The sequence below is a fragment of the Xyrauchen texanus genome, chromosome 23, assembly GCF_025860055.1.
Source record: "Xyrauchen texanus isolate HMW12.3.18 chromosome 23, RBS_HiC_50CHRs, whole genome shotgun sequence".
NCBI lineage: Eukaryota > Metazoa > Chordata > Actinopteri > Cypriniformes > Catostomidae > Xyrauchen > Xyrauchen texanus.
Genome location: NC_068298.1, coordinates 14767386 through 14779002, shown reverse-complemented (window position 1 = coordinate 14779002; position 11617 = coordinate 14767386). Strand labels below are relative to the sequence as shown.

General features: G+C 35.6%; 3 protein-coding genes across 4 annotated transcripts in view; 1 reads left to right on the top strand and 2 right to left on the bottom strand.

Annotated features, from left to right (window-relative positions):
• Window positions 1-110: 110 nt before the first annotated feature.
• LOC127663084 (26S proteasome non-ATPase regulatory subunit 10-like) lies at window positions 111-5152 on the bottom strand. Its single transcript, XM_052154510.1, has 5 exons — window positions 4637-5152; window positions 4432-4530; window positions 4167-4313; window positions 3846-4012; window positions 111-2257 (listed from the first exon to the last, which is right to left on the bottom strand). The coding sequence occupies exons 1-5, from the start codon at window positions 4754-4756 to the stop codon at window positions 2104-2106; spliced, it is 687 nt and encodes a 228-aa protein (XP_052010470.1). The 5' UTR covers window positions 4757-5152; the 3' UTR covers window positions 111-2103.
• A 973-nt stretch (window positions 5153-6125) lies between these two features.
• On the top strand, window positions 6126-7023 carry LOC127663083 (NTF2-related export protein 2-like). Its single transcript, XM_052154509.1, has 5 exons — window positions 6126-6158; window positions 6253-6397; window positions 6537-6640; window positions 6810-6816; window positions 6939-7023. Exons 1-5 carry the CDS (start codon window positions 6141-6143, stop codon window positions 7010-7012), a joined length of 348 nt encoding a protein of 115 aa, XP_052010469.1. The 5' UTR covers window positions 6126-6140; the 3' UTR covers window positions 7013-7023.
• A 55-nt stretch (window positions 7024-7078) lies between these two features.
• The window catches only part of LOC127663079 (long-chain-fatty-acid--CoA ligase 4-like), a 188958-nt gene continuing 184419 nt past the window's right edge, over window positions 7079-11617 (bottom strand). For both annotated transcript variants that reach the window (XM_052154502.1, XM_052154503.1), the window contains exons 14-15: window positions 11389-11546; window positions 7079-8880 (exon numbers count right to left, since the gene is read on the bottom strand). In XM_052154502.1, the coding sequence (XP_052010462.1) occupies window positions 8723-8880; window positions 11389-11546 (316 nt within the window). In that variant the 3' untranslated portion in view covers window positions 7079-8722. The remainder of the gene's footprint in view (window positions 8881-11388; window positions 11547-11617) is intronic.

The following is an 11617-nucleotide window of genomic DNA, read 5'->3' as shown; positions in this document are numbered from 1 at the left end:
TGAATGTCAAAGAATAAAAGCATATCTAATAAACGTATATATATATATATATATATGTAATACATTTTCATTTAATGTCAAGGTATGACAGCCACACAAGTGTACTCAATTATAATTTATTTTCCTTATAAAAAATAGCAAGCATTATCACAAGAAAAGAATAGACTATGTTGTTGTGACCTTCACACAGAGAGACTCGCCTATGATAACACCAGCTTTAGGTTTAACAGAAATCAAGCAACCATGGCTAATATAGACCAGTGTTTTCCACACTTTTTATGACTAAAAAATTCTACGGAACACCACTATCCCACATAGGCTAACCATCGTCAATATTTTTCCTTTTCAAGAACATGTTTTCTGTCCGCCTTAGTAGCGTGTTTACCAAAAAATATGCAGGCTATGCTGTGTGAGGTCACAGGTGGCAAGAGCGCTAAATGGGTAATGAAAAAACAACAAATTGTTTCTTTTCTCATTTGTAGATTTGTTCTTGCAATGCCACAATAAATTACAGGGATGCAAACTCATGAGGTGCGAAAAAGGTAAGACCGTCCAAGAAAATGTTTTCTGGGGATTTTTTTAAAGAATGAGCTAAAAGCACAAATTCCAGCTATTTTAGTAATTCGTGTTTATTCAAATTTACAATTGTGCAGAATTAGCTGCAAAATAAAGAGTATTTTGGTGAGGCTTGCTTCTGTTACACAAATTTGTTACATTTTATTAACTGATTAGTTCAGTGACCCCTTCTGGAAATGTCACTAGGTCACGACAAATGAGCGTCTTATGTGGTATGAGTGAGTCAGTGAATAATTTTGAGTCATTCAAGACCGAAATCTACCAAGAGACTTTATAGGTGTTCAAAGCAGATCTATAGACTTTCTTCAGTCTGAGCATTATTTTTCATCCAAAAAGACAACAATAATAGTGAGTTTCAATAACGTCCTTTCCTTCTCCTTTATTAAAACTTGCATGGCTACAAATCTACTGACGTCAGTATAAGAATTATCATTTTCCTACAGTAACCTATTTAAACTGCTTGCATGGCTTTTATCAGAAAAGACCACAATAATAGACAAATACTAATCATTTTGAGTTTCAATAATGTTCTTTCATTGTAAAGCGCATTTCATGAGTTGAGGTGTCAACACTCCATTCAATGCTAGTGTCAAGCGCTGCATTGCCCTCCACATGACGAGAGTTTCAGAAAGCGTCACAGAGGGGCAATGTTACGAGTTTGCCACGTAATAAAGTGGGAGGTGTGCACAGTAAACATTGAAATCATGTATTTGGAAGAGAGAAAAATATCTTGCAGTTACTTTGTTAGTAGAAAGTAATAAAAGGACTCGTTTATGTTTAGCCGTTTTCTAGGTGAATTTAAATTAGTTAAATAACTAGGGTCTCTGATATTCATAAATGATAAGGTAATATTTAATTAAAATAAATTATGAGACATTCAATGTCTCTTCACAAATTTGGACAGTTTTTAAATATTTCTTGTTGCTAAGTACTCTCCAAGACATTATTGATGAAGCAAAAACTTTTGTGTGAAAAACACTTTGGTGTGAAGTCACTCCGTAGACTTCAATGTATTCTGCAGTGCTGATGAGAGTCATGTGAAAGACCCTTAACGCATATAAACATCAGTCACTTTTGCACATTAATCATTGCTTTTCACAATCACAAAAGTGACCGATTATGGTTTCAAAATGGCAAATTTCTCAGAAAGTCGAGAAGTTTGGATCCCTGAAATATATATATTTTTTTCATGCATTTATTTATTTTGTGGTGGTTGGGAAACACTGAACTAGACAATAGCAGAATGTTGCAGAGTGGATTATCTTGAACCTAAAACCCCTGTTTACCCAATAAAATGAGTGAAACCTGTCTAAGCCATGAGCTTTTTTAACTGTCAAAGACAGAACACTGACTAAAACATAATTCTTCTCTTTTACAAGTGTCTTTACAAACTTTCACCAAAAAGCAGATGTTTTTGCTCTTCTTTGTCTTTCAAACACCCTGTAAGTTCAGTAAGTATTCATCATATTAATAAAGCAGCTTAATTAAAAGCTGCAGGTGGACTGCTCTGGTTCTGTTGGGGGTCCATCAGCCCTCAACAATCCGTTTCAGCATATTTCCCAGACCACCTTTAGCAACTTGTATAGGCGTCATCTTTTCCTTGTTCTCAATGTAGATACTGGCACCATGTTCCACAAGAAGTTTTGCTGCCTCTGCTCGCTCCTCATCACATGCAAGGTGACTACCAAAAAAAGTGATGTATTTAAAGGGATAGTTCACCAAAAAATAATCAATGCAAGTGAATGGGTATCAAAATTTTGAAGCTCCGAAAAAGCACATAAAGGCGGCATAAAAGTAATCCATTAGAAGCCAAAGTGATCCATGACTCCAGTGCTAAATCCATGTCTTCAGAAGAAACAGATCAATATTGAAGTCTTTTTTTACTATAACAAGGTTTCTGCAGGTTTTGTGAAGCTAAATTTAAGACCATTTTAAGACCAACTAAAGAAGTTTTTTTCACGATTTAACCACATTTGAGGTTTTTTTAATGTATCAATTCCATGTAGCCTATCCTATCCATTCCATACGGTCATATTGCATGTGTAATTATAAAATAAATTCACAACATTGTAACCAAAATTCAAAATACAACCCCCACATCTGAACAAGTGCTTGTACTATGTAAAAAGTGCAGTATAGCTGTCTAAATGTGACATATTCTGATTTACCTCTGTGCTCTTGGGGAAATTAACATTACAGAGAAATAATTGCTTAAATATTCACATGCTGCACGAAGAAATGGATTGGCTTCTATCAGCTCGTTGTTGAAAACACATTTTTTGTTGGTGCATTTCTACTTGTGCTGACTGACAGGATGACAAAAAAGTGTGCGCCAATCGTGTGACATCATTGCCATGGCAACCAGATACATTCAAGCAGATTTGCAGAACGACTTGAATGAAAGTATCGTTAAATCAATATGCAACACTTCTAAATTTCTTCTCTTCTCTGCAAACAATAGCGAGAAGGAAAACAAATACAATAAATGTAAGTAAAAAAAAATCTGTGAGCCTACCAGCTGAAACCAGGACATAATTACAATGTTAAGAGAATTGTCGGGACAAACCTCTTCAAAACGGGATATCTGGTCACCCTACTTAAACGCAACAAGTAAACAATCCCGCAATGAGGAAACGATCCCTCATTCAACATTTAATGCCACGACCTTTTAATTAAAGTCTTGTTGCTACGATTTAAGACCTTTTTAAGGCCTTATTTTGTGGAAGGGCAAATTAAGAATTTTTAAGACCTGCGGAAACCCTGTATAAATGATCCTCCCTGCCCAGTAGGTGGCGATATGCATGAAGAATATGAATCGCCATAAAAGACGAATGTGAAAGTGAAAGGAGAGATTTAGGACAAAAAAGGACTTTAATATTGATCCTTTTTTCACCCACACGTCACGTCGTTTCTGAAGACATGGGTTAAACCACTGGAAAAGTTTTATGATGCCTTTACATGCTTTTGGAGTTTAAAAATTCCTGTACCAATTCACTTGGAATGTGAGGGCCTACAAAGCAGAAATATTCTCCTAAAAATCTTTGTTTGTGTTCAGTAGAAGAAAGAAAGTCATACACATCTGAGATAGCATGAGGGTAAATGATGGTATTTAAAAATGTTGGGTGAACTATTCCTTTAATGTAGAACAGGTATAAGGAGGTAATTACAACAGCACATACCTTATGAGCATGCCCATAAGAAATGTGTGGAATTCTTCGGAATGGAAGAAAAAAAATTACACTATTGTGTATAGCGCTGGTGCTACTTACAGTGGTGTGTTTCCTTCAGAGTCTTGAATGTTGGTAGAGGCGCTCTGTTTCAAAAGTAGTTGAATGAGACGGTAGTTGCCCTTGGCAGATGCTCTGTGCAGAGGTGTGGATTCCAATTTATCCATTGCATTAGGATCTGCACCATTTTCAAGCAAAATCTGGGCTATCTGTTTAAAAAAATAAATAAATAAAAAAAAATAAATCAGCCACAGCTCATTCAATTAGGATTGCATAACTATAACATAACTAAATAACTATTTTAGTTATTTTACAATTTTCAGAATGATTTGATGTCATTCTTTCATATGGTCTCTCAGATACCTCATATCGGTCTTTAGATGCTGCATAGTGAAGTGGGGTACAACCATTCTGGTTCACAGAGTTCAACTGAGCCCCTTTGGATATTAAGGATGTGACAATTTCTTCTCTCCCAGCAGATGCTGCTATGTGAAGAGGGGTCCAAAATGCCTAAAATTATGTGGAAAGTGAGTAAACACCACCACCAAGAGGCTATTCGGTGAATAACACTAAATCCACATTGCTATTGTGGGTTGTACTTGCTTGTTTTAATTATTGACTCACTCACATCATCTTTGGGATCCACTTCAACTCCAAGATCCAACAGAAAATGCACGATATCTACATGTCCAGCAGAACAAGCCCAGTGCAGGGCAGTCCTGTTGTCCTGTATGAAGCAGCAGTCAGAGCAGTTAAAACATGTGACAGTAATATTTGAATCAATAAAAAGGTTTAGCACTCTGCTAACCACTGAGCATCTAGTTTCAACACACCTGATCTATTTTTGTCGCTAGTGAGTTGTCGGACAAAATAAATTGTTTAAGTTGTTCAAATTTTCCGTTATAAGCTAAATTACAGATTTCAACATTTGATACATTTCCCTCCATGTTCATTTTTGTGATCAGCAGGATGACAATTCAACATCAACGACTCCGCCCACAGCAGAGACGCTGCGATTTCATTGGATACAATAACTTTATTAGGAGCCGCCAAATTTGCCTGATAAATAAAAGTACAAAATTTGTCACCGAAATAAAATAAGCATCCAGTGTTTTAATTGTTAAATAATCCCCTGTTATGTTAAAATATATTTTATAAAGGCTAAATCAGCCATTCATTTATTTGAAGGATTAAATGATAATTTTAATATTTCTACATTTAACACCCAGCACAATCTTATATATTTTTTTTTATCCCACTTTATTTAAATTGTAATCTAGAATACTTAAAAACATCGTGATATGAAATAGTCGTGGTTGGGAACTAAAAAATGGCAGTGCATGTTTCCATCGGAACAATATTTGTGAACACGTGCATTTTTGTGTGTTGTGCACTGATCAGGTGTTGTGTCTATTTTTTTTTAAAGGGTAACTAAACACCTGCTCAGAGTCTGACTCCACCCACTAGAAATATTTGAAAATGCAGGAAAAGTGGGCAGACCCCGGCGGGGATAGAGGGAACGAACCGAGTGCGGGGCTGAGCGGGGGGGGGGCACCTGAGACTCGTAGTGACGGATTAATTGACAGCTGCTGTCAGACTCTATGTTATTATTATTCCTCACACGGTCGCAAGACGACATGTACATGAATCTGGCGTGGTGAGCTGGAACCTGCTTACGTCAGCTGTCACCGCTTACGTCACGAAGTACCGCAACAGCCAATAGGAAAATTCAACTGCAGTAGCCACCGTTCAACCTGAAGAGGGCAGCACTCAGACGTTTTTACACCATATATTGTAGAATTAAAACACTTTATACACAAATGTCAAAAAAATTACTTGAATCAATGACCAGTACTAATAAAGCCCCATGCTTACAGATCATTAACTAAAAAAAGTTGGTTTAGGGTTTAGTTACCCTTTAAAGACTAAACTTACATAATTCCGTTTTTTGACGGTGTCACTCTTTTCATACTTGGTATAAACTACATATTCGTTTCATTATCTTAGAAACTGTCAATTCATGTGGTGAAGCTTTATTGTCATCAGGCTCCTGCTAAAGAAACTTTGTTTTTATTGTACTTTTCATATTAGCCAATGAGAAGCACTGATGATCAAACATATTCAGCAGGAGATCGGTTAAGTTTGTGCAGCGATTATTAGCATGGGTTCAGCGGTGGTAAGTCAATCGATTACATAAATTATGTAAATATTTATACGCAACCGGTTTCAAAATGGTACATGTAATTTCTCTCATTGATATCGTTCAGGACTTCAGGACTCACGTTGATCAGTCGTGTCGATACTCGGGAGGAATTCGCCAATATTTATTATGGCTGCATGGACAAGAAAAGACGGGTATGCACAGCTCATGGTTTTAGTTTAAAATTTGACCCGTTATGTAAATAAATGTTGCTTAAAAAACAAATTGTAATTAATTGATTGCTTTCAGAATTTGATAAGGCTGTATCTGGATAAAGCAACGCTGGTGTGGAAGGGCAACGCTTTCACAGGTCAAGATGCTCTCGGTGATTTCTTTGAGTCCCTCCCCTCCAGCGAATTTCAAGCGCACACTCTTGACGGTCAGCCTGTACATGGTATGCAAGATACGAGTGCACCCATTGTAATATACTAATATTGTGATTCTCAACTGGATTTGCTTCAGAACTCAGATTTTACTTTAGGCATCAAGTGGTGACCTAATTAATTATTTAATTGTGTCATATCTTTTATCAGAACAAGCAACTCAAGGCCAAACCACTTTGTTGGTGGTTACAGCGGGCTCGGTGAAGTTCGATGGAAACAAACAGACATACTTCAACCAGAATTTCTTATTAACTGTCTGTGGCAGCGGGGGCGTGGTCAAGCGCCCGTCCGGGAGAGAGAAGCGGTAAGGGCGCTCACACCTGGGCCAAATTATGTCTAACACCTGTCTCTAATTGCAGTAGAGTGAGGAGAGCGGTTAAAATGCCAGCAGCCACAGAGGAGGAGAGAGTGACCGACAAGCAGACCCAGTGTTTTGCCATTTATACGTAGTGTCTGTGAAGTAGTGTGAAAAGAAAGTAATTAAAGGTTTACCGTAACCTGGAGACCTGTTCCCTGTTGTCCTTGCAGAGAGAGAGTTTTACACTGTCCAAGCCTCACCTAACAGTGACCAGCCAGTATGGAAGATTGCAAGTGACTGTTTCCACTTTCAAGATTGGGCAAACTGAATTATATCTAAAAAAAAAATTCTTTTTTTAAATACACAAAAACCTTGTTTTATGTATGCACATGAAATCAATTATGGCAACTATTTCTAACACATCACATCTTTAGTAGAAAACTTTTACACAGCATATTACATACAGTGACCCACAGTAAAAATACATAAGCATCATAGAATATTCTACAAGTGGGGGTGGGGTGCACACAACATTCCATAGGAAATGAAATAACTGCTAGATTTGTTGAAAATATATATAAATTATGGCTAAAATCCCTGAAAACAAGTGCAAATGACAACATAAATAAACTTTTTAAGCACTTTTCTCCAGAGAGAAACATTTGTTAAACCAAGATATTACAGTGTCTGTACAATACAAACTTAAATTCAAAATAAATTCAAAAGGATAAAAACTAATGAAATGCATATTTGACCCAATAAATTACAACATGAAGTACAATATAAACTGGCAGATAAGGGTTTGTCAGACATTGTGGAGGGTAAAGTTCATGTGGATTTGAATTTCTTACGTTTTTTTAAAATTCAAGTTTCATATAAGAGTACAACAAAATGCCCATGTATTGTGAAGTAATATATACCACAGACCTTATTTTTCTCAAATCCAAAACTGCCATTATTAAAAACCAATAGGAAAGTACACAGGGGACCCAAGGCAAATTTCTTTCTGAGTTTGTCGACTACAACCTAAAGAGCTCTATGAAACAAATAATTTGTTACAGACATGGTCAACACTAGAATCAGTGATTAATGTCAGTAAAAATAATGATAGGCTACATTAATATCATTACCTCTGTGGCTTAAGATGGGAAGATAATATTCCTATGAACTTTTCCCTTCATTTCAGTTGTCAATCTAACAGTACAAATCAGCAACAAATCACTTGCAATTCATCTCAACAAATCCTGAGTCATTCCATGAGCATATGGAACAAAACAAGAGAACTCAATATTAACTCAACTAGATACATTTTCAACATAACAGCAAAATAAACTCAAATGAAATAAGTGGTTTGTAACCATTAAGAAGCCACTAGATCCTGATGAGTGGATGAAGCACAGGAATTTACCACCAATAGGGAATCAACATTGAAAATAACAATCAGAAGGCACAGAAACATCACCACTGTATATATTACTTTCCTCTAAAAGGAGGCAGATTTGCAGTGCAATGACTTAACCTCAGCTAGCAATAAATTTTTCAAATTCTTTGAAACCATGCAAACAAACAAAAAACTAACAACTGTTTTACAAAGGTAAAATTTCACACAACAACAAAAAAAGTGATGGCAGTATAATCGCTGTTCAATGGTTGAAATCTTTTTTTTTACAATAGATTCCTGCATACTACAAGGAGAAATTAGTGGATGTTTTATGTTGGATAAGCTGAATATTGTCCACTACACAACAGGTCTACTCAGCTACGACTCATTTTATTGTAAACTACTTTACAGCAAAGAGACTACAGTGCTCTGAATGAAAAGACCACATAGCTCTACTTGTTATCCGGATTAAAAAATGCACAGACCAACAGCTCAACAACACTGTTTGTCTTCAAAAATTGGTGCACATCACTAAGCAATGGGCAGTGGTGAGGTTGTGGCAAATTATTATTTTTTTTTTCTTTTACATTTATTGATATTCAGCAATTGTACACTGCGAGGATCTGATGAAGATGTCTTTGGCTGTGATAAGAGGTCCTACTTGTGGCCATACATTCTTTCGATGTCGTTAAGATAGTGGTTCTTCAGTTCCTTCCTCTTCAGTTTGAATGCATCTGTCACAAGGCCTGTCTCTGGGGTCCATGGCTCCGGACTCAAATGGACCATGACTGGTATCTCGAAACGCTGTAGTTTAACTGGAATCATGCACAAAACATCAAGACATGTTCTGAGCCTAAAATTTCTCTAAAACTACTTACTATTGCTAGTCAAGGTACAAACTCATTCTAGAAAGAATTTGGTTGGACAATAAACTGGATACACCAATGAGTGCAAGATCAGCTATCAATATTTTGGTCCATTTTCCCAGAACAGAAAGACTGTAACTTGTTTTTATCAGCTAAAAGTTAATTGTGTCAACTTTTAGGAGTAGGACCTAAAAGCTAAAACAACATTGATAAAAGCCATACAATTTGGGGTTTTCATTGGGTCTTTAAGGACCGTTTGCATTAAATCCGATGGGTGAACATTAGTTAAAACTAGGGCTGTCGATTTAATGCGTTAATTCCATACAATTAATTTTATAAAAAATAATGTGTTAAAACAAATTAACAATTCAATCGCACTGCCCCCGACCGTAATAAGGAATATTCCTGAGAAATGCAAGCTTGTAGTACCACCTGTTTACTACAGAGGGCAGTAATTGAAATTTCAGCTGTATGGGCAACATGCAGTTTATACAGTGAACAAAACAACCATCTAGCAGCAGCACAACACAAACATTCGTTATGTTCAAAACACTTGATGGAGCACAAATTCTCAAGAGATCTCAAGATGTGTTCTAAGTACTAGATATTTAACTGACACAGTGATAGGTCCTTAAACAAGCCCTCATAATAAATCTCAAACTGATTGACAAAATTGCTGTGAACTGTATGCCGATGATTGGCTTATGTTCAGTAATATTGTAGTAAACAACACATTGTATTCTAAAACCGCTTTTTATATTGCATCAATGATGAACTCTGCCACAAGAATATAATTATATCTGAATAGAATATAATAATTATCTGAACATTTTATATATATATATATATATATATATATATATATATATATATATATATATGGGCTGTCGATTTAACATGTTCAATTGCGATTAATTCAGAAAAAATTATCGTGTTAAAAAAACTAACGCACTTTAATCGCAATGCTTAACTGAGAAATCCAAGCTTGTAGTACCACCTGTTTACTCCAGAGGGCAGTGTGAGCAACACAGTTTATACAGTGAAGAAAACAATTTCTTGCGTTCAAAACACTTGGAGCGCAAATGCGATCTTAAGATGTGTTTAAAGATTGAGTATTAAACTATTTTTAACTCGACACAGTGACCTAAACATTTTATTTTTATGACACAACACACCCGAGACGCGACATAAGCATGTCTGACGCAGGTCGTATGGTATTTACCTCATACATATTTAATTACCAACGAGGTTAAGGAGATGTCCTTTAAACTGTTACACCGTTTTTACCCAGTCAATCTTTATTTTAGAAACATGCTCCCTGAAATAGATCCACTTTGCTCCTTCTGTAATGCTGTAGATAAAAAGATTGTTTGTACGCACCTCTATTTTAACTAGTTTTTCTTAAAGACGTTTTATTTGGTTTTCATAGATTAATATTAAGTTAATATTTTCTGATTAATCAGTTTATTTTTCTTGCCAAGTTTTTAATACATAAGTGTACATTTATGTCTATAAAGCCCCTATTTGCACTTTTTGTAAAGACTTGAAATATTATTTAAATACTCTTTGTACCTACAACAACTCCAAAGCATTGAAAACCATTGCACTATGAACATAATGTCTTGGCATTATTGTAACATATATCTGTAGTATTGTGTACTATGTATACCCCTGGCTTGTTTCTAAAAAAACAAAACAATGGCTAATGCAGGTGTAAATTGACAGGTCCCTAAACAAACCCTCACAATAAATCTCCAACTGATTGACAAATTCACTTGTGTAATGGATTGCTGTGAACTGTGTGTCAATGATTGACTTATGATCAATAATATGGTAGTAAACAATACATTGTATTCTAAAGCTGGTTTTTGAATGGTCTTATCAATGATGAACTCTTCTGCCACAAGAGTGTAAAGCATTTGAATTATCTGAATATTTTTATATATAACATTTTTTAATATTTAAAGATAACTATATATAATGTTGAAATAATTATACATTGAATTATTGTTATATGAGGGGCTTTCTCAGCAAATATTTGTATATGCGATTAATTAATCGGGACACCATGTAATTAATTCGATAAAAAATTGTAATCGATTGACAGCCCTAATCTATATATATATGATAACCATGTATAATTATTTCATTATTATATATTGACTTATTGTTATATGCGGGGCTCAGCAAATATTTGTACATGCGATTAATTAATCAGGACACCATGTAATTAATTTGATTAAATTTTTTTAGCGGTTGACAGCCCTAGTTAAAACACATTATAGGGAGTATAAAATATTCACAAAGGAATTTTATTACACACCAAAACAATTCACAATAAATTCAGTGTTTTATTTGCAATTTTTCATGCCAAAAATGTAGACTTGGTCTGAACAGGCCTTTACTTTTGAACCACTCACTGATGCTGTATACTTCAAATACCGAAGTTATACTCACTTGAATTTGCAACTTCCTTAATTTCTCTCAGAACTTCCCTCTCCATAAGTGGATGGTTGCAGATCTTTTCCCAAGTGCCCTCGATTCCCTTCTGATTGGCAAAAGCTGTGAGCTTCTTCTGATTAGGAACAACAAAGCTGATGACGTAGTTCTGGTCACTGGTGGGCAGAGAGAGAAGAGAGAGAGGTCTGTATACAGTACATCTGCTGTTCCAAAGAGAGAATCCATT